Raw genomic sequence first — 23,176 nt, 5'->3', positions numbered from 1 at the left:
TTGCTGTCTAATTTGTTTAAAATTGAGGCACCAAAATCTCCACAAACTGGAACTGAATAAAGTTTGTTGCAAGTCCTTCATAGTTAAATCCACAGAATACGTGGTTGACTCTTAACTGCTGACATAGCAAACGTGGATATCAGCTTGCTCTGTTTTGCAGTCTAAGGTCTTGGCTGATGTTGGCCAACTCCACACAAGGTGCCGTGAAACAAATCATGTTTTACTTGGAGTGGAATCGCAGAAGCTTTTACAAATGTATTTGCATTTACAACAGAATCTGACACTTGAGAGCTTGTTCTGCTTGGGAACCGTTTGAGCTATTACTTGCTGGGAGTAAGACGGGAGCAGGATACTGCTTACAAAAGACAGAGGAAAGAAGGGGGGGGAGATGGAGTACTAACTATTGTTGTGGAGGGGTTTGGCAATGTGAAGGGAACCTCTTATTTTGCAGGCTAGCTAAGCACTTGTGCAAGACAGTGCTGACAGTTATCTCCCCTTATTTAAATATGTAAACCTTTAGCAAATATATCCTCTCATTAACAATTTTTGATAGATTATTTGATTTCTTCTCCAAAATGTGATAGATAGAACTTGAGGATTTTAGCATGGCTATAAGTAAATGATACAATAAAAATATAGCTGCTTTTATCTAGTGGCAGCCTTGGAYAGAAGTTAAAATTCCACCTCTATGCGTTTGGTACATCTTGTTGTGGGGGAAAAAGCCCTTACTGGGTTTTCTGACTTGAATCATGATGCACAAAAGCAAGTAACTCACTCTAGTTCAACATTCCTAAAATATTAAMTTTACTTTTATTTTGAAACAGGGTCTCCAGGTTTCAACAAAACAAAAGGTGTCCCCTTGGGATTTATTTGAAGGTCATAAAAATCCTGCTCCTCTCTCCTGGGCTTGGTTTGGTACAGTTCGTGTTGATAGGAAAGTAATAAAATATGAGGACCAGCAGCATCTCCTCCTGTACCACACGCATCCAAAACCTAAGCCACGGAGTTACTACCTCGAGCCCTTGCCCCTTCCTCCAGAGGAGGAGGAGGAAGAGCCTACCACACCTGTGTCTCAGGAACCAGAAAGAAAGTCAGCAGAGCTCTCAGATCAGGGAAAACACACCACAGATGATGAGAAGAAAACGAAAGGCAGGAAGAGAAAGTCAAAGTCAAGCTCAAGGGCTGATGTAAGTGATTGGTGCACAGTACAAAACTTGAAATATCTTGCTGAAGCCTCTGCTGCGTGATGCTGTGTATCTCAGCTCCCTGCGGAAGTTGTCCTACACCTGGTAGTAGCTGGGCCTAATGAGGGGAGGAAATGGAGAAGGTCAGAAGAAAAACGGATTTCTATCAAATAAAGCTCCTGAGAGAATTAGTGTATAGGAGTGTACTGTACTGAGAGCTTGAAATGCTGTATAAGAGGTGCTAGACTAGCTCTTACTCCCTAAATATTGTGCATGTTCCATATTTGCTGCTTATTGTTTCTTGTGTTTGGTGCAGAAGTACAGCTGTTTTATTTTATATCAGTTTCTGACCTTCCTCCGATTCCAGTTATCTTGAGAGCAACCATGTTGGTTCAAACCCAGGCCCCATTCAAATGGAAATCAGTTTGAATCAATCTATGTTGTAGATGCAATAGTATTTTGTCAGCGTCCAGCTGCTTTGTGAATGTGTTGAATAAAGAGGCATTTTAAATAGCTGCAGGATTAACATGGTTTTCTGGACTTTCTTGATGTTTCAGTTAAGCTCCTCCTGTTATTATATACTGATACAGTAAGCTGTACTAGTGCTACACCTAATGATAGCCCATAGAAAATACTTGCTAATAAGGTAGAAAGGGATGGTGTGTCTATGAAGTTGTTAGTGTTAATTACCTGTGGGCAGCCTGAGACTTAATCTGTTTTTTACATCATTACAAATGACAATAGGAACTGTCTCTATCGTTTAATAATTTAGTAGGAAAATTGGCATTATTTATGAGTTAGTAAGGTATGAATGTCAGTAACATTCACTTTTACTGTATATTTTAAGGACTACCCACAGAACACTTTATACAGAGTGCCTCCTAATTATTCACCTATTTCCTCTCAAATGATGCACCATCCCCAGTCTGCCTTGTGGGGCTACAACATCGTGGGGCAGCCGCAACAGCCCGGTTTCTTTGTTCAGAACCAGCCCCTGCCGCCAGGTATGCGTAAGCTTTGAGTTCGGGGGTGTTATTACTTCATGTCTAAGAAAAATTGACTTAGAACCATATTTTTGACTTAACTTTTTTTCCAAAGCAGGCTGTGACTGCTAATGCAATTTGTTTTACTCCTTTAGTTAACCTCTTTTTAGAAGGGCTTTCCATTATCAGTTTTAAGTATGTCTCTACTAAGCTATTAAAGTTCTTTGGTAGATAAACAAAAATGACCTACTGATGCGTTTGTGGTGATAGCAAAAGAAGAATACTGGTAGAACTTTGCTGAGGAGTTAAATAACGGGGATGATTAAAAGAAATGAAAGATCTTTTGGGCTATTTCTTCTTTGATTCGTGTCAAGAACTGAGATGGCTATAATTTACATTTAACGTCTGTTAGAAGGATGAATTAACATTGTTTCAGCATTTGAGAACCACATGTGTTTAATTCTTGTAGGCTTGTTTGTTTCTTCCCGTTAATGTTTATACAGTTTAGCATATGTGTTTTGCTTGCTGTAAGGGCAGCAGTTTTTGATGTTTTGAGAAACAGCTATTATAGCACTATGCGAAAATACACAAGAGAAGTTTAGAAGTTTAGACAGTTATAAATGCTAAATATTTATTCTGAAGCTCCAGCTGTAACTAGATCTGTATTTTAGGTGCATAAAAGTCTTCAGAAAACACCAGATAGTGGCTACGAAGTCAACAAAATGCTGATTAAAAATATGTGCGCGTGTGTGTGTGTGCGCACATATATATATGTATGTGTGTGTATATGTATGTATGTATGTATACATACACACACATGTGTATATATATATAAAATGTACTTTCATTAGTATGTTGAGATAAAAAAATATATACACACATACACATGATTTTTTTCCGGTAGCATAGAGTGCATAAATTCTTACTGTATCATGAAAAAATGGGCTTTACATAATAAACTGTTCATAACAGGCTTTTGGTCTGGTGTGGAACTTTTGTTGTTCAGTAGTAGTCAAATGTTTTATATGGTATAGAGCATGTGGCAGCCCATAGCTTTTCTTGCTTTTCACTCTCATTCACGAGTGGTAGTCTTCAGAGCTATTTTGCCCATTTAATTTTTCAGGCCAGGCATCTGGTTTGACCCGGTTCATTGTCTGCCTTTACAGAGATAAACTTATCATTTTCCTAGTGCAAATCACATAGGAGCTGATGAATTAGCAGTGATCTGTACCAACAACTTTCCTAAGGAAGGCAGAGACAGCATTTGTGGTTTTGGTGCTTTTTTAGGTGGCTCCAGGTTGGATCCGACAGGCTCCTTTGTTCCAACGAACACAAAGCAAGCCCTGTCCAACATGCTTCAGCGCCGCTCCGGCACCATGATGCAGCCCCCCTCCATCCATGCGATCACCTCTCAGCAGCAGTTGCTCCAGATGAAACTCCTGCAGCAAGAGCAGCAGCAGCAGCGACTCCTGAGGCAGCAAGCACAGTCACGGTCTCTCCAACAGGTTGGTCCAAACCCCCAAACGGAAGAGCGACACAGTGGATTTCAGCTTCCCTGTGGCTGCTTGCCATATATAGGGTCCGATGCTGAGAGCTGTTTGACGTTTACTGTCACAATAACTCCCCAAATATTGCTTAGCCAGGGCCGTCTGCTTTTAGACTTTATTTGCCCTTTGGTCTCTCAGTCCTTTCTACTTGTATTATGTCTCTTAAAATCAGCTTTTGCTTCTGCTACTTGGTGCTGCATTATCTTCCTGTTGTGTCGAAGTGGCTTTCGTAATGGGATTGCATGATCCTGTATACCTCCAAGCTACAAGTAAGCAGCAGAGACATGGCAATGTCTTTAAAAATTCCAGAAAGTCCAGCAGGAGCCATTTCTGTAAGTGTGTGCACGTGGACACACGTGTTGTCTAGAAGTAGCTGCTGTTTCTTTTCCTAACGTTTTTGCAGAGCGCAGCTCCTGTGTGCAAAACTGCACGTGCCTGTTGTGCAGCTCCCTTCAGAGCCTGAGCTACGTTTCAGACTATCACTACAGACCGGCATCCCTTGAATTGGTGATGTAAGAACCAAGGGACAGAAAACTGGCTTTCAGATCCCAGATAACCAGCAATGTGTGTATAGTAGTTGGTAGTGCAGAATTGCTCAGGAGAGAACTAATAATTGCTTGGCTTTACTTTTAAAGCCTTTCCGTACCCATTCTTACCCCTCCATACAATCTATTTCACAATATCCTTATGCTGAGTCTTGCTTTCAACCTCTTGGTGATGTGCCCTGGTTGCTCATAATAGTTACAATTTTTAGCGAGTATCCTTGAAATTTCTCCCACCCTGCCTCTGTGTTGTTAGAGCTCCCTCATTATCTTTCTAATCCCTCTTGCAGTCTCTCTGCTATGATGCCTACAAAACTCTCTGCAGTGCTTAAATTGCTGATGAGCTAGAATAGTTTTGCATGACGCTGCTCATAATTCTGAAACCATGGTATGCCTGTTGTTTTCTACTTTTTTTTTTAACCCCGAGAGCTCTGGGTATGTGTTTAAGGTCACTGGTTCAGTGGGTACATGATCCCTCACTGGTGTCTCCTAGGCACTATGAGGTACTAATAGGTACTGATAATTAGGTACCCTAAATGTAAGGATATGTGGCTCTACACAGTGAGCCATCGCCTCCTGTTTAATAGAATCCCTGCTGTAGTATTTCTTACATTAAGCAGCACCTCACTGTTTTTAGTGTTAGATCCAACTGTCTTCGGATTATCAGGCTAGAATACAGGTTTAAATAAGAGCCTTATGTAAACAAAAGGTGATTCCTATTTATGGCTAGGTGGATAAAAAGTAGTAATTGAAGGTCTAAAATGACATCTTATTCTTGCCTTTAAAAAAATATTGTTTAACACTGTCACATTTAGATGACAGAATCTGTTGTACAGTATTTCCCTTTTGGTTTCAGACAAAGACAATGTCTGAAGTGTTAAGGATAACGGTTAGCTTGTCAGTAAGGAGAACAGACATATCATGAAGACATGAATCCAAGCCTAATTGAGTTTAAGGTGTCTGTGATGTGGACTTTTTCATAAAATAGGGATCTTACTTTAATGAAGGCAGTCCTACATGTAAAAATTGCACTAAAGTTCAGCTGGGTAGGTTCAAAAACTTCTTTCAACTAATGTATGGCAGGTGTTGGATGCTCTTTAATCCATGTCAGCATGGCTGATACTGATCTGTGTTGTTTCAGGAGTAAACCGGTATGAGTCAAACTGATGTAGGCCACGTCAAACCAGAGCATTGCGAGCGAAACTCGTGTTGCCCAGGACCTTTACGCAGTGTTATGTGTAGCCGGGTCCCTTACGGTGTCCTGGGGAGTAGCACAGACTGACATGTTCTTTTCTGTCTGCTTCTAACATCTTGCCTTACTGGATGTTTGGGGAGATTCGTTCAGCCTGATACTTGCAAACCCTCGCTGCCGGGAGCTGAGTGAACGATTCACCCAGGCTGTCTGTGCGCTTCCCCTGCTGTCTGAGTGCCCACTGGCAACACGGACGCTGCAAGAACCCCTCTGAGGTCCTGGCAGCACCGTGACGTGGGGCTCTTCGGGCTCTCTCTGACTCTGCCGTGTGCAGGGCTGCTTTATTCAGCAAAATAACACTTCAGCAGTTGAGGTTGTTCTTTGTGCAGTCCTGGATTTAGAGTAGGAAACACAGTGAAAATGAACAGTCCTGAAGGTAGTACTTGGAAATTTAGGAAACAAGGTAATTTGTAAGAATTGCTACAATACATCTGTTTAGGCTGGACTCATATAGGGAAAGTTTCTTTTTTATATCTCTGCAACTGGTAAACAAAAGTATCTACCCAACTCGAAGTAATTGGCATTGGGTATGATTTGTTCCAAAGTTTTTGAATTGTATGTATAGAATTAATAGGCTTCTATGAGTGATAAGGTGTCCTTTCCATGTTTATAGTTTCTTTTCATAAATTTTATAAAAGAATTGAGGTTCATTAGCATCATAAAATACCTAAAAGGAATTTTAGTCTCCTAAACACTGGCGTTCTGGGTGTACATGCAGGTGAGCAGTGTAAAGATTTCAATTAGCTTCGGAATTTCTTTTTTGCATTGCTCTACTTAAATGCAGAAATACTTTGACAGTATATGATCATATAACTAGTTGTTTGAGACAGCTGGAAGTGTTCTGTATAAATAGTACTAACTGTATGCATCAAGTTAGGAACATGTGATTCTTATAGCATGAAAAGTAGTAATAAAATACACTGATTCTGTGTTTCATCAGTTATGAGTGTAACTTTAGAGCTATGCATTAATTGTAAGGCAATTACTTAACCTTTGCACTTACCTATCTGATATCAGAATCTGTAAATTTTTTTACAGACACTAGGACAAAACCATTTTATTGTTTGTCAAAAATCAGGTGATCATATGCTGTCCTGTGGAAAGGTCTCTGGTGCTAATTTTTTAGACATGGGGTCAGTAGCTTAGAAAATAAGAATAAATGGAAGAGACTTGCACACAAATGCTCAAACAAATTGCATAGTGAATCTGAGTTCTCTTGAGGTGAACTTCCTAGCAGAGGTCCCTGGTCACGTAGGTGAATGAAGGTAGAGCTCCAAGTGTGTTATACTGGTTCTAAGTTCAGCAGGCAGCGGTGACTACTTCAGTAGAGATCCAAATTCTCTGTACAAGTGACTATTCAAAGCAGTTTGAATGTCTTTGATTCCTGATGGCAGGGTTATCTCAGCAATATTTTTGAGTTTCAGAAAATCTGGGTGTATATCATATTGCCAGTGCTGCATCAGCGCTCACTGACAACATCCTAAACAGCAGCGCTCACAGCTCGGCGCTTGCTGAAGGTTAGTGTCGAATTGTTTTGGCTTGCAGGACACCCACTGGGTTTTCTTCGTTTGTGTTTTGCTATTTAGATCTGCAGGCCTAGGTCTAGTTGATGTGTGTTATATCTAATGGATGGACTAACTGAGCTTTCAAGTCTCACTTTTGATAATACTGTTGTAGAAACTCCACCAATGCAAATTATCTCAACTTCTGTGTTTTTGTTGTGCGGAACTTGCATGATGTGGAATAAGGTGTCCATTGTAGAAGTAAAGGTAGTCATAGACTGTAGCTGTAGCAGAAGAAGCAGTTCTGAAATTGCTATACTAAATACAAAAGGCTTTCAGTCTTCTTTAGTGCAGGACCTCTAAAAAGAAAATAAGAGCAAAACTTTTTGGTAGTGGAGAATAGATGAGCTACAGATGTGCCCAGCTGCTGAAATTTACTACTTCAGTATGAATTTGAATGTTAGCAAATAAAGTGTGTGTATATAAAATGTGTACACGCATGTGTGTGTATATATATAAAAAAATCATAAAACAGCTGCTTATATTCATATGTGTCTGGGCAGAGTGTACACACCGGGTGCAGTAACAGTGTATTTGGCTTGGTGCTCTGAGGTGGACAGCGCCTCCTTCTGCTTCCCTGCCCTCTCTCCTGGGCGCGTGTGGGTGTTGACCGCCCTTGCCGTCCCGCAGCGCGCAAGCACTGGCCTGTCCRAGGCGCTGGACCTGTGGGCACGTGCAAGTGTAACTCTCCGAGTACGCTCTCACTCGTCTCTTCCTGCCTCGGCTGCCAAATGAAACCAGCTTACAGTGAACACAAACCAAATACTGTTTTTCTGTCAGACTCCTTGAAAACTATGGAGATTTTCTTCTTTTGGACAATGCTTGGATAAAATTCCTCGTGCAGAAGTAATATTAAGCAGAGAGATCCTTTACATGAAGGGAAATATTGCATTAGAATTTCACGCTAACTCATATAGATTTGTGTTTTCCGTAAAGTACGTAACGCTGATTTAGCATGGAAGTGAGGGCCGAGAAGCTGGTGTTCCCAGTAAGCTGCCGCTTCCTCCAGGCAGTGGTCTCCAGCAGCATCCACCACTCTCTGCCGTCCCCGAGCCCGTGTGCCAACCCTTGGTCAGCCGGCATCTCCTGGCACTTCTCGCCTAACACGGCAGTATGCTTATCTCTTCACTTACTTTGAATATAAATTTATGAACCAATTATTCTTTCTAAAAGATAGACGATTTTAGATTCGAAGACAGTGATTAGTAAGGTGTCTTGGTCAAACATCATGTTTCACAAAGCAAGGCGGGTTTTTGATTTTGTCCAGACTGTTTATTAAGCTTCTCTTGGGAAGTTTCTTTGCCCCCGCAGTGGAACATGGCCATGAGGAAATGAGTTGCAGGCAATTTCTCAAGCTTCATGTCTTAAATAGGTAATACAAAGCTTTCTGCTTTTAAACTGTTTGGTAGAGGGGATCACATGCAACACCGAGCCAGAAGATCCATTTGAAGTTGTTCTTCAGGGTTTTTTTGCTCATTAACTACTCAATTTTTTTCTAGCTCTAGATTCATCCGGTAAGTGTTATGCTGGCTGCTGACTGGATTTGTACACAATTGTTTTAAGTGTTTTGCTAAAGAATACGTTATGTTTTTCTGCTGTGGCAATAGCCATGCTATAAAAATATCAGATAAACTACTGAAGTCATTTGTGTATAGTAGTAGTGTTTGGATGAGAACTGCTCCACTAACAATGCAAGGCTAATATATATTCTCTATATTGTTTGCTATTTTCTCGCCTGTCCTTTTCCTTTAGGAGGTCTGTAGCACTGCTGTATCCCTTCAGGATGGCTTTGACAACATAATGGTAACCATTCTGAGACCATAAATTTTTCTTCTCTTTTTTTCTTTCGCACAAACATTCATTTCTTTCAACACACAAGCTGCACCCCTTGCTTTTGATGAGAATGATACGCTTTGGGCACTCTTCTTACCTAGATGGTATGGTGGGTGCATGCGGGAAGATTGTGAATACACTTGCGCACATAAATAATATTTTTCCTCCTAATATTTCCAATAACTGGATCATTGATTTATTATTTTCCTTTTCAGAAAGTGTTGCCTTTCTGGCTGTGAAAGGTTAGGGTAGCTGCAAGATATTTCCGATGCCATGTACATTGACGCATGAGTCGCATTTTCGCGTTTTGCCATTCCCTTCATGCTGATGGCTGGTTCTGCTCCGCTCTGTGCTAGCTTTTGCCATGATGTACGTAAAATGAAGTACAGGCGAACGCCGTATCAGCCCTGCCCCATGAGTGGCAGATAGGCTGCAAAGGGAGGATGGAGCACTGCTGTCCGCCCCGCGCGTGCCACCAGCGGTCCGGCGGGCGCCGCGCGGTTCCCGCTGACGTGACGGTGCTTCGGCCAGGCGGCCCGGAAGGGAGAGCTCTCCCTGGGCCCTCTTGTAGCTGCAGCTTCCCAAATACTTCTCGTCTCGGGCAAGCGTGGCAGCATCCTGCCTGATGTCGTGTTCCTGAACTACAGAAGAACGTGCAGTTATTAAAATAACCACTTTTGGTTACTTTCAAAACAAGTAGCAGCTAATGGTTACCTGTTACGTTATTATGTTTCACAGAATTCACTTGTTTCTGGGGAAAATAACATGTCCCTCCCTGTGGCATGAAGTTTACATCCTTAACCATCTGTGTTTGAAAGCTTGCCAGATATTATTAATGAGAAAAGCTATTTCAGAGTTAGTTTCTGGGACTTTCTTCCTATCTTAGGGAATGCTGCAATGTTGTTAAAATCACTTATTGGAAAGGCAAAACAAAAGATGTTTTTAAAAAGTCTTTCCTGTTTACCCTGTTGTCTATATTTTATGTGTGTGCAATAAATACTGTTACTACTGGTAACATGTTAAGACAGGGTATAGATCAGCATATTTACTAATTAGCTAATTAGACATACCTAGATATGTAGCAAGTATACAGTGAAGTCTTCAATTTATCGCCTGACATTTTTCTCATGTCTTGTAACTGTTAGCATTTCCCTGCCTACTTCTGAAGACAGATTTGGTTGTCAAAATCAGCCTAAAGTACCACTGCTTCTTTGATAGTCTTTGCAGTTCCAGCTCTATCTAGAAAAGTAATTTTATTCTAAGTATAATATAGTTGCATAGCTTAACAGAGAAAAGCAGTAAGGTTTGCTTCATTTTAAGAGGCAAGTAGAATAGAAGATAACTGGTTATTACTATAACCTTTCACCAGCATTGAATAATATATTTTTTTCCCTTCCTTTTCCTAAGTTCCTGCGCAATTCTGGCTTGCAGCACTTGGCTGACGTGCTGGTTAGCTCTTACTAAACTGTGCCTGGAGGGGGAGGTCATCTTGAATTTAGCAATGCCTGCTGCTTCCACGTAGGAATACGGATCTCTCTCTCACAGCGTTGGAATTTGCTCTGCGGTTGCTGCTGCCATGGATTAAATTGATCTGCACCCTGACTGCTGAACAGCTCTTTGTTTAAAAGTCATGTTTGATTTTGTCTGGCCTGGGCAGTGGTGCCTCATAGACGGTGGTCACAGCTATGAGCGCTCTGCTCTTTTGAGTCAAAACCCCCTTGAGATGGGCTGCTTTATGTAAGTTTTAAATGGTAGGAAAAAGGTCGATGGACAAAACTCATTTGTGGCTTTCATATATGCGGCCTTCTGCCAGCCATGTGTTTCTGGGATCATGCATCTGCTTATTTAGTATTTTCTTAAAGAGTTAGGGCCCAATCCCATTTCATTAATAGAACTTTATACTGACTTTAGGGGGTCACTGTTTAAAGGAAGGGTATGGGCATACGGGGAAAAATTTTGTTCTTGGACACATGGGGGTGGCTGTCACTGGCGTCGCTGGGAACCGTGTGAGAGCATCCGGGGGGACCCAGCAGGGCAGCACCCACATCGACTCCCAGCAGAGCTTCTGTGCGGAGCTGCTCCGCAGAACCCAAAGCCGGTCTGCGTTACTGCTGGGAGCAGCTTAAGGCCTCAGGTTTTCTGGAAATCAGTCACGGTTTTACCAGATCTCACAGTTCACCTTTGAGTGAATTCAGATCATATCTTTATCTATCTCATGGTTGGATTTCTGAAGCAATTTGTTCAGAGAAAGGATTATTCTTTTTGTGTTTCTTCATTTGTCTCCTTTTAAAAAAAGAAAGTTTTAAAATATGTGAGGATCTTTCCGCCGCCCCCCGCATGCAACTCTACCGTTTCCGGGCACGCAGCTGGAATACCGTCTCGGCGTACCGTTGCGCTGTGCTACGGCCGTTGGGACCGGATAGTTCTGTTTGTGTCTTGGGTCTGTTTCTCGATGGGTGAATTTTTAAACCCAAACCAAAATAGTGGCTGAACTGCAGGGCTGCTGGTCGCACTTACATTCTGGTTAATGTTTGGTGTAGGTCCAGCTGAAGGGATGAGAGCAGATGAAGGAAGAAAGTTCCTACGGTGCTTCAGTATTTTATCTCCTGTAACATTTTCTTTGCCAGCTGCTGGCCCTGATTGTGATGTTGCTGCTTGCAGTGTTATTATCCAAGTGACTTTTAGCCCTGAATTATAATACATCTTTGTTATGAAGATTCTGATTAAAATGGCAGATGTTGTGTTGGAGACATGATTTTTGTGTGTTTTCCTTGTGGTGACCTGGGCAGCTAAATGGAAGGAACATCCCTGCTTCCAGGTCATGTCTGCGACTGAGCTTTTTTGAGTAGAATCATTTTCAAAATGATCAATTACAGCATCCCAATTGCACAAAAAATACACAGGGTTGAATGTACCCCTGCCAAATTCTCATCCGCAAATTTTTCACAATCTTGGTCTTAAAATTATGGCTAAATTTTTTTCTCTTACGCTTCAAAACATACTAATACAGTAACCGTTGAAATCTTTAAATGATTTGCCATTAATTGGGCATAAATTTTGAAGCAATTTGAAATAAACAGGCTGGGCAGGTGAGTGATCGCAGGACTGGAGTGTGTTTCCAGTCTGTGACGGCTGGAAGCTGGAGATGTGTGTATTGATCCTGTAGGTATTTTGTGCCCATCGTCAGAGCCTCTGATAATCAGCATTCTGTCTGCTTTATCTGGGGGAAGGCAAGCGATGAAGTAGCCTTGGAAAGTTAGCAGCTCTATATTGAAACTAGAGATTAGCACTGATTTTAAACTTCCTGTACAATTTAATGTGCTTCCTGTATAATTTAGTGTGCTGTCTTTGAGACTATTTTCTTTTACAAGATAGGAGAAATCCTTTGCAAAACTCCATTTTACTGGCTGCCTGCAATACCTCTGTTCAGTACATGCCTTTTTATTCACTTTGCAGTGTTACAATAGTGTCATAAATCAAAGCGAAGTCAATTCTTCCATCTCCCTACAAATAAATATAGAATTAAGGCTACATTCAGTAGTTCAGCAGTCAGTTTGGTGTTGAGCAATGCAGCTTTCGTGAAGGAAATGGTAAAGTCTCTCCTTAACTCTTTATTACATGAGTTGACTGGGTTGGTGTCCAGAATTTGAAAGCTGCTTGTTTAGAGTATCGAGATTGTGTCTGATCTTAATGTGTCTTTCAGGGTCAGCCGATAGACCAAGCTGCTATTTTTACTCCGCAAGTTCGACCCTCTTCTCAGCTTCCGCAGTACCCGGGGTTGCAGCAAGCACAGGTACTGAGATGCTCCTGTGGAGCAAGCGCATAAAAACGCTTTTGAACCAAGCTCCTGTGCCCTCCAGGCCGCTTTTCTCTGTGGGAGGCTTGCTCGGGACTTACCTTGTCCATGCGGCCTGTCGTGGTGCTGACGCGCTGCCGGGCGATCGTTGTCTCTGCGTACTGCATCGGGTACAACTTGTAACCCGGGCGCTCTCCAGCTTTTCCCTGAGGATGTGGCTGGTAGAGACCAAGCGTACTGCAGAGTTGAGTCTGAAATGTGGCTCTTTCTGGTGAGCTATTACCATCACTAACTCTTCCAAATAAATCTTTGCCATGCCCATTCTGGTCTTTGGGGTTAAAAATAATAATAATAAAAAAAGGAGAGAGAGGGGCCGGGAGGGGGGCGAGGGGTACGCGTGCGCCACAGCTGCCTGGACCTGCAGACAGGCTGCTGCTGCCCGTGTATGGCGGTGGCCGCTTGGCGTGTGGGTGAGCACCGCATCCTGCTGGCTTGCCCAGGTTTTGGTTTTTTGACAAAGGTCACCTCTTTATTTTATAATAAAGCTAATTTCAGTACGGCTCAGGGAGGTTACTTTTTTGGCTGTTTTCCATGCAGACCATGCCTCACGGATACACCATGTACAGCACCCAGATGCCTCTGCCCCAGCAGCAGGCTGCTGGCGTGGTGCTTTCCCCCAGCTACAGCCCCAGGACGTACCCGGCGACGCACGCCGGTGCCACGCTGATGGAGAGACTGAGGCAGATGCAGCAGCAGCCCAGCGGGTATCTTCAGCAGCAGGCGGCTGCCTACATTCAGCCCTTGACAGGCGCCCAGCGGTAAGGCCCTGGGCTTCTCGTGCCTGGTGATATTGCAGGATGCCAACTGCAGCTTTGCTTTACAGGTCTAAATGTTTACTTGAAATTAAGTGTGTYAAAATGAGGTTAATGCTGGGTCTAATTAGCAATAAATTTGTCTTTCTTCTCAATTTCCTCCCATTTTTTTCTTCATTTAATTTCCGTTTTAAATTGGTCTTGGCACACACTGCAGCCCAGTTATCCTGTATATTTGTAGAGCATAAAATATATTTATTTAAAAATGACTGTTGGATACTATTTCACTGCACATGCACACACACTCACACATATACTACATGAGATATATCCATATCATGCAAACAAGTGTATCGTATTAAACATTAAGAAATATTCCAGGTTTACTGAAGATTTTGTAGTCAAGAAAAGAGCAGATTAACTAGGTAATTTAACTAGCAATAGACAAATGAATTTTGCTTAAGCTTGAATGTATGTATTCTTCTTCAGTGTGAAAGTACAGCTGAGATGCAGTGTCTACAAGAAACTATCAGGAAAAAATAACTGGAAAATAAATGTAATGAAACAGAAAGCAGATGAAGCAAAAATGAAATCTGTAATAGGGAGTATTGAAGAGTAAGGCAGAAAATGTTGAGTTTGGCCTTAACTTGGTTGACAGCCTTGTACAAAAACATACAGGACACCTTGCATTTGGAATAAACTTGAATTACTTTGTCTTTGCTGGGAGTTTTACACAGCTAAGTTTAATTAAATTAGCTATCCACCATGTTTTTCCCATGTATATCTTTCTGGTTCTGTCAATCTTAATTACTCCCATTACACCCTAAGGAAGTATTTCTTGCTTGGTGTGCTTTTTATTTTCTAAAACACTGAAAAGTCTTTATCATCAGTGTTGAATTCATTCTAGTATAACTGGAAGATACTTTGATCTGGAGAAAATTTTAATGTATATGTGGAATTCTTGCTTGAAATGTGGAAGTTCACTTTTCTTTCTAAATAAAGCAAGAGAGCCAGATGGTTAGACCTACTTTTTTGTGTTCAGAGAAATGTTATTACTATGTATATCAGTTATTGGGCAATAGTATGGAACTGCTCCTGTTACGGAATTTTTTTCAGAACATTCATATTTAAAAATACATTCTTCCTGTAAAACCTAAAATCCTTTAAATATATCGAAGACTAAAGTTACAGCATATAGTTGAGTGCTTCTAGACTAACTTATTCTCTGTTTATAACTGAAGTATAACCGTTTTTTTTTCTTTTTCCTATCAGATTGACGCACCAGCCTTTGCAGCAGAACTCTTTGGTCGGAGGGGGACTGGATGCTGTCTCAGCCACAGGTCCACATCCAAACCTTAACTCGGTACAGCTGCCCCAGGAACAGATGAGACAGAGACAGCAGATTCGACAGCAGAGACTCTTTCAGGTGAGCGACTCCATTGCATTAAAGGAAAGGGATGTTTGAGTGCAGGAAAGGAAGTGTAAACATTACTGTATCAGGTGATGGTATTACACACACACTTGCCTGTGAACTCAAGTTTAAAGCAATGGAGTCTGGTATTATAAACCTTAACTGCTTTTATTTGAGTGAAATAATTGGTTCTTTAATAAAACTTTGGGTGTACATGTAAAATTCAATGTTTCAGGGTTGTAGTACGCTTTTGGAGAAGGTGAACTTGAGAATGGCCTGTCTGAATGTTCTGAGACACAAGCAGTGGTTGTGCTCTGGACTATTTGGTGTTACAGCAAATACTAGAATTAAATCAGAAGGGCTTGCTCCCTGTCTGGAATATTTCCTATATTTTGATTTGCTGGTATATTTTTAATTTGGATATAAGTATCAGTTTGTCAGTTAAATATGTAAAGATTGATACAGGGGAAGTAAATCTGATTAAAATCTTTCCCCCGGCCCTTTGATAGTTGGAATTATTTTCATGTTTTCACTTTAATGCAACAGCTGTTTATGCCAGTTACTATCAATTGATAATGTATTTTATTTAGATTTTTCTGATGTTGTAGTATACTAAATATACCAGCTTTTGAATATTTCTTTCTATTAAAAATGGTATGGCTGACACTGAGTGGAAGTAGAGAGCTGTAAGGCTCATCTTTCACACAGCACAGTGAGAAAGGGCCCTTCCATAACGAACACTATAAACGAGCCCAAACCATGGCTTGGAAATAAGTCACGAAAAGCCATATTCCTTTGAAATGTAACCTCGGAGTGGCAATATATTGCTGTAACTTAATGAAAAGACAACAAGACAACTGCTGCCGCTGCTATTGGTGGTAATGGTTTCGCTGAAGCAGGGTGCGGGTGCGTGTTGCCGTTCGTTACGTGACGATCTTCTTTCAGTTGCAGCAGCAGCAGGGCCAGCAGCAGGCGCTGGGTCTCCAGGCGATGCAAGCGCAGCAGCCTCTGGTAAGCAGGCGAGAAATCCGGACGTCTTTGTGCAGGTATGAGGGTAACGGCAGGGGAGGTTTTGCCGCGTGCAGAAACAGGCAGCGTGGCAATCCAGGAAGAGTGAGCGGAAGTGCTTGTATGAGCTGCCCTACCTCAGCACCTCGGTACGTTACGTGGTGCTGACTTGCTCGCGTCCGTGGTGCTGTTGCTCCCACTGGCAGGAACGAGCTAGGAATGTGCACGCTCCGTGCAAGCGGGGTGGAAGGCTTGTTTTACCCGCATCCTGTGCTGACCAAAAATCGTAGCTGTGATAAAATTCCTGCTGAGGTTCAACTTTTATTAGTTGGGGCTCAACACCTTGATAATGCATCCACGTAGCATCTGGTTGGCTCTGACTAGGGGCAGAACAGGATTGCATCTGTCTGCAGGAGACCACGTGAACGTGCCCACCTCGCCCGAATGTGGCGAGACTTGAGATATGCATCCGCTGACGTGTACTTGGAGCCCATCTTGCCTGCTGGATTTTGATCTCAATGCAAACGCAGGTTTTGAACACAGGCCTTGAAAAGAAGGGCTTATGCACCACCCCACTCAGCCTCCTGGCTTCACTGTAGCATGGCATTTTAGTTTGCTTTCTAAAGATGCTTCTTCTAGGAATGAAGTACACACTTTTCTCTTGCTCCTTTATGATTAATTCACCAATTTAGTCAAGATTATTAGCAAAGTTGAGCCAAATACGACAGTGTTTTGGCTGAAAACAGGGTTTTTTGTGTGTGGAAAAGTTCCAGTGCTTCATTTCAACAATTTTTTGGAGATGACACTTAGCTATATTGAACTAAAACTAATTGCTGATTTCCTAAAGAACGCAGATAACCACCTGTAGCAGTTCTTCTGAGAAATATGTGGGGATATAGTTACAAAATGGGTATTGGTACTTTTCTTATTCTGTGTGTTTCTTTTCTAAGAACAAGACTAACAAATAGCCTTAAATCTCTGTGTGTGAATCCAAAGGGAGAAAAAAATGGAAATGTTTTAAAAACCTCTTCAGTCTTACTACTATTGTGGCATTAAGAAACGACCATTTTAAATATCCAATGCAAAGCCAACTGCTATTTTTCTGAGGGTTTAAAGGTAACATTTACTAGTCCCAAAGGAGCAAGAGGGGTAGATTAACTTCTTACTGCTGCAGGAATGATTTTTTTCCTGTTTATGCTTGATATGCTCTGTGTTTTATAAATGTTCTCTGTGTTTAAAAAAACAAAAACCAAACACCCCCAATGAATAGCCTTTGCTAGCTTTAAAAATTTAAACTTGATTGAGAAATTGGTAGGAGTTGCTGATGCCTGTGGGTTCATGAAGTTTTCTCTGTATTTGTACTCTAAGACTTCAAGGTGAAAGCAGGATAACATATATGATTGAGGCTGCTTGTGGAACTATATTTTTGCTCTAATAGTAAGAAAAGAGTTCGCTATGAAACTAAGGTGTCGGTTGTTAATACTTTCTTCATGTTAGTATGCTCGTGGTGCGTTTGTGTGCRTATGCACGCTCCCTCTGGTGTTCATTCTGACAGCGGCAGCTCCACTGCGAAAAATCCAGCCTCTACCTTAATTCATGTTGCAGGTGACAGTTAAGGGGTTTAGGCCTTTGATTTTGGGCTGTACAGATAAAGTCTGTCAAATGGTTAAAATAGTCATTCGTGCATTTTTATACGTACATAAGAGAAATGTATGAATGTAAAAGATGGGTGCCAATTATCTGGTGTTTGAGTGTGTACAGGAAAAAAAAATTGGTTTGTTCTCTGAAGATCCCCTTTAAATTACATAATAAGTCATATAATAGAGCTCATGAAGAGAACTGTACAAACAAAATTATTTTTGAGAAAATCCTATATGCTAAATTGGAGCCTTCTGTAATTTAACATATAATTTTTACCAAGTTGCTATCTATCACTATCAAATAATTTTTATGGACACTCATACTGAATTTGCGTAGTACTTAATACCATGCATTGGAAAGACCTTGTCTTGATCCACGTGGGTTTAAGGTAAGGATCAGACTGATCATTGTTTTTTTCAATGGATGAGTTTGCCCACTTGGTTGGGTATTGAGCAGTTTCCCCTTCCAGTAGAGCTAAAAAAGAGTCGCATGCGCAACTACAAGCCTGCAGAAGGTGCGCAGGGCTGTGAAGAGCTTGTTTTGTGCATATCCTTCTTACCTGAAATGTCACTGCTCTGGGAAAAATGCTCTCCTAGAGGGTGAAATTTCACACGTAATTGCATAGAAATGCCAAAAATGGTGTTAATTTTGATTTTCAGTTTTGATTTACATTGGCTTGGAACAAGGCAGATTGTAAAACTGCTTAAACGGACCTGCAGGATGAAGCCTGGCCTCTGTAGAGGCAGAAACGATGAACTTTTTGTAAGAGGAGGCTGGCTCTGTCCCTTGTGTCTGGCTGGACACGTGCGATACCTTGTAACGCAGTTGGGAGTACAGAATATTTCAGGGGAAGGAAGAAAACAACTGTTCTGTAACTTTTAACTGTGTTACACGGGTCCCTCCTGCGCTATCCAGATTCCCTCAGGTTCTGTCGTCGGAGTTYTGCCTGTCTCTCTCCTGCGGTCGTTTTCTGCAGGATCTCTCAGCAGTTCACGTGGCGACACCTTCTCCTGGGTTCACTGACTGAAATCGCTCCCTGCTCTGTGAGCCCCGGTGGGGGCAGTTTTGCCTTTCGCACACTTTTATCCCATGCTCCGAAGTGGCCGCTCTGCCCAGGCAGCAGGCGTTGTGGGGGCTGCACGGGCACGCGCCTCCGTTGCTCGGCTCCCGGTCCGCCGCCGCCTGGCACCGCGGCGTCTCCGGTGCTGTTTGCACTGCTCTCCGTGCGCAGCAGCGGTGCCGCGGCTCTGCTCCGCTCCTCCGGCTCCGGTCGTGCTGCGAGCTGCGTGAGCGCGATGCTCTGAACCGGGGAGCGCCGCGCTTGGGCCGGCTGCTCTGCGGCCGCTGCAGCATGTCTATGCGAGGCGCAGGCCRAGCGCTTCCCGCGTCCACCTGCAGCGGCTCCTGCGCGGCGCTCACCTCTTCCCTCTCTGGTGTTCCCGTTGCAGTTTCCAAGGCAAGGCTTACAGCAGACGCAGCAGCAACAGCAGACAGCCGCACTGGTCAGACAGCTCCAGAAGCAGCTCTCTAGTAAGTATAATTGTGTGTGTGTGTGTACGTACATATGTAAGTATATATACATACAAATATATAGTTATGTATATTTGAATATGGACTTACTTTTCTGGAGACTTTTTGCTTATTTAAATCCTGCCATGTATACATGTAAGTAACTTATCTACTGACAACAGCAAGCACATCCCAGTAGTGATGTTACGCCAAAATCTCGGTGCTCGCGCACCCCAGGGATTTCGGTGGGTCTCCAGCAGAGACGCCAGCTCCACTGAGTCCAGGAGCGGCGCCTGCTTCCTGCTCGTGATTCGGTGTTTTCTCCCCTCAGCTCTAGAGCAGGCAGAGTCCCCGCGGCAGCGAGTAAGTCTGTGTGTTAACAGGTATGAAAGGAGGAGTATTGCTCTGAGACTTAGGACTAGTGTTTGCTGCGTGCAATACAGGTGTTTTTCTGTGTTTTTGTAGAGTGCAGTTCTGAGGCACAAACACTTCCCTTTACTTTATCAATCAGGTAACCAGCCACAACAAGGAGTGAATCAGTACGGGCATCCTTCACACTTCTAAATCAAAAAGATGGAAACGAGACGTAGTGTTACGTTTGCACTGAAGAACAGAACATTCAAAATTCAATGCACTAGTTATTGCTAGAAAGCAAATTTTAATTTTATTATTTTAATAATTATTTTTTGTGCTGCAGTTGATGTGAATATGTAACAAGGTGGGTTTTTTGGGTTTGGGTTTTTTTTTTTTTTTTTTTTTTTTTTTTTGCATTTAACTAGATTAAAATGTATGGACTTGTGGGCCTATTCGAAGAATGTTGTTGCAGATTTTATGAATTTGGTGCTTTTTAGGTCCTGTTACTTTTAAAGAGGACAAAGAATGCTGGATTTATTTATTTGTGGGAAACATTTTTTTTTCTTTTTTCTTTTTTTTTTAAATGAACCGCACTGGACCAAACTACTGAATCGAAGGCACTTCCGATTTTGGCATAGAAGTTGATTTGTTCATTAAAATGTTCACCTCTTAATTTGATGGTAGAACAAGCATCAGTTTAAATTGTGTTTATTTGACTGTAATTTTCATATGCACTTTATAAAGTTCTTTGTTTAAAGTACCAATTTTCTCTTGCTCTCATTGTGGTAAGAAGGTGCTGAAGTGGGTTTCTTGCTTGTATTAGAATTTCTAAAAGTTTATATTAAAAGCCACAATGTAACATTAATAAACCTACTAGAAGTAGCAGTGTTTCATATTTGGTCTTTTTAATATAAATTTCATTGGCAATCAGTTTTGGGAGAGTAAAAACACAGTAACGAAGATTGAAGGGTCAAAATGCATTTTACTCTAACTTATTTAGGGCAATCTCCAAGTCCTGGTAAAGTCTAGCAGGAGCCTCTTCACTGACATGGAAACGAATCTCTGTCTCACGTGATGGGTTCGGTAAAAGATCTCAGACCAGATTTCAGAGTGAAAGTGGAAAAGCCACCAAATTCCATTCTGCCGTTTCTGTACTGCTGTAGCTGAGCCCTGTTGATAGTGAAGTTGCCCTAAATGAGTTATTCTTGTTATGTATGTTTACTACTATTTTTTATGGTAAGTATTTAAAATTCTGGGTTTGATTTTTGATTGGGTGTGTTTCAGTGGTACAATGCATTATGGATTATCAACTGAGTGCAAAAGCACAAGTAGATTATAAATCAAAATTTCTATAAGCAGTTGTTATTCTAACCTGTACAAGTATGTGGTCATTTCGCTCGTACTAGAGTTAAACAGAGTATATTTGTTACTGTTTTATGTAATTTAAGAGTTACTTTATATTTTTTTTTAATAAATTCATTTACATTTTGAATGTGGAACATGCAGGGCATTAAAAATATATATGTCGGAATATTGTTTCCCTGTTCCATATTAACTCAACTTGCTTGATTTACCATGCAGAGAGCAGCTTATACATGGTATTGTAATCGCATGTTCCGTGGGGAGAGGGGAAGCTTCTGCTGAGCAAGCTTCAGCGAACTGCGAGAGGTAGGACAGCTAGTTAATAAAATCCTCCCTACTGTACAGAAACTCAGGAATTTGTACAAATCCCACATTGCAAGACCAATGCAAGCAACCTTAGCAAAAGATGCTTTAACATCTTTGAACTACTTTGTATACTGAAGATAGCTGTAAAGCTCTTAATCTGCTCTAGACTAGAATCAGACTTTATCAAAACACAGAGGTCGCTTAGTCTATTATATTAACAACTGTCTGTTTCAAAATGTGAAAATGTCTGGTGAAAGTTGCTGGGTTTGGCCTTTTAAATGACTGCACAGCCTTAAACTAGACTGCTCAAAGCAAAGCAGATTGAGCATTAGTTTCTCTCCCGTTACAGCCATGCAACACAATGACTGAAGAAGGGCTGCATCATTTCACTGGGGCAAGGCTGCGACTTGCATATCCAGTTAACAGCATACATGTAAACTTACAAGTTGAAAATGTCAAATATTTATGATACTTTTCTCTCTCTACATGGAAGACTTAAATCTTAAAAGTGCCTGTTTACTGTACAGTCAGCTTCTGGTAGTCCCCAGTGACCTGACCAGTGAAAGTTAAAGCTGCAAGCGTCATGCAAACCTCCAGAAAATCCGGAGTGTTCTGCATAAATCCAGCTTCATCAGCAAGAATCAGGTCTGCACAGAAGGTCTAAAAATCTGTTTGCTTCATGCTTTTTTGAGTAGACCAGGAAGTTAAGTAGTTTACATAAATCATTTTTATATTTTTACAATCTTTGGAGTCATTCAAGCTGTAGGCTTTTATATTTGCCTTTTGTGATCACATTCAAGAAGACTTACTAACAGCTTAAATTCTTTAGATTTTGATTAGCTTTTAGAATAGATAAGATTTTCTTCACATAAAATCCTTTTTGTTCAGTTGTTTAAGTGGATTTACTTATCCTCTGGATCAAAACCCTTTACTGTTCTTAAAAATAATAGATAAAGCTATTACAGAGGTCAACCAGTAAAATTAATTTAACCTAGCCAATTTTTTGCTGCTACTTCATCTATACTGTGGAAGGAAGAAACAAGAACATAACTAACTGTATGCATTTGATGTCAGGAAATCATCAAACCAACATAAAAGCAATCCAAGCTGAGGGTACGACCTTAACAAACCAAACCAAACCCCAAGTTGATCGTAATATAGTTAAATGAGGCAAAATCTGCATTCAGCTCTTAGCACTCAAATGCTTTCTCATGAGTAAGAGTCTTATGTGCTACTCAGCCACTGGTGGGACACGTTAATGCAACAGCTTCAAGTTCTGTTGTTGTATTGCACTGAGGGCTTTTATTGCGAGCCCTTCTTACAAGCAATAGATCTTATTGTTTACCCCAAAATGACGTTACAGGACTTGTTTTCTTATTATTTTAAATTATGTAAAGTGCTGGAATTGCTCATGGTGCAGGGTGTGACTGCACTGTATGTATCCTCCTTATATCCAGTGGACTCTGTAATGGATAGAGACTGCTTTCCTCCAGGAGCCCCAGCTTCTGCTCTGCTGAGGTGTCCCAGTACAGCAGGCTGCCGGGAAGCTGGGACGGGCAGGAGCAACACAGCTTCTCCCGTGATATCCCTGTGCCCCAAACCTCTGCACTTAGGGGGAAAGGCTGCAGATATCTGACCCTTCTGTCCTAACGTTAATCTCTCTCTTAGGAAGAAAATAAGGAACTCTGAGTTTTACTTCCTGTCTTAATTGTTTAAAATTTATTTGACCAGTCTAATCCATGATTCATTAGTGTAAAATATGTAGCTAGACATTTCCTACTGTTATAAAGACACTTTTTCTGCATGTACAGAAGGCTGCTGCTTAGACCCACCTACTGAACTGAGTAAATTCATATGTGAGCTGATGCAATTATTTTCCAGTGTGAATTCTTTAAAAGCGGACCTTGTGACAATAGGAGAATTATACCAACCTAGACTGTTTCCACGTGCAGTCTGTGTATTCTTTAATTTTTTTAAAGTGCTAAACAGAACTGTCTCTTTGAAAAATGAGAACAAAATCATTTTGTATGTAGCCTCCCAAAGTTCTGCAAAAGACGCTCAGTGTGAAACAATG

General features: G+C 41.5%; 1 protein-coding gene across 1 annotated transcript in view; it reads left to right on the top strand.

The window, feature by feature from the left end:
• The window catches only part of MED12L (mediator complex subunit 12 like), a 157,034-nt gene extending 136,144 nt beyond the window's left edge, over nt 1-20,890 (top strand). The window contains exons 36-44 of the mRNA XM_026065168.1: nt 825-1,187; nt 2,032-2,188; nt 3,455-3,672; nt 12,607-12,696; nt 13,297-13,517; nt 14,784-14,937; nt 15,868-15,933; nt 19,020-19,101; nt 19,592-20,890. Of these exons, the coding sequence (XP_025920953.1) occupies nt 825-1,187; nt 2,032-2,188; nt 3,455-3,672; nt 12,607-12,696; nt 13,297-13,517; nt 14,784-14,937; nt 15,868-15,933; nt 19,020-19,101; nt 19,592-19,644 (1,404 nt within the window). The 3' untranslated portion in view covers nt 19,645-20,890. The remainder of the gene's footprint in view (nt 1-824; nt 1,188-2,031; nt 2,189-3,454; nt 3,673-12,606; nt 12,697-13,296; nt 13,518-14,783; nt 14,938-15,867; nt 15,934-19,019; nt 19,102-19,591) is intronic.
• The last annotated feature ends 2,286 nt before the right edge of the window (nt 20,891-23,176 follow it).

Source organism: Apteryx rowi, unplaced genomic scaffold, assembly GCF_003343035.1.
Source record: "Apteryx rowi isolate R43461 unplaced genomic scaffold, aptRow1 scaffold_224, whole genome shotgun sequence".
Lineage (NCBI taxonomy): Eukaryota > Metazoa > Chordata > Aves > Apterygiformes > Apterygidae > Apteryx > Apteryx rowi.
Note: the sequence above shows the minus strand (reverse complement) of the source record. Positions and strands in the feature narration are given on the sequence as shown.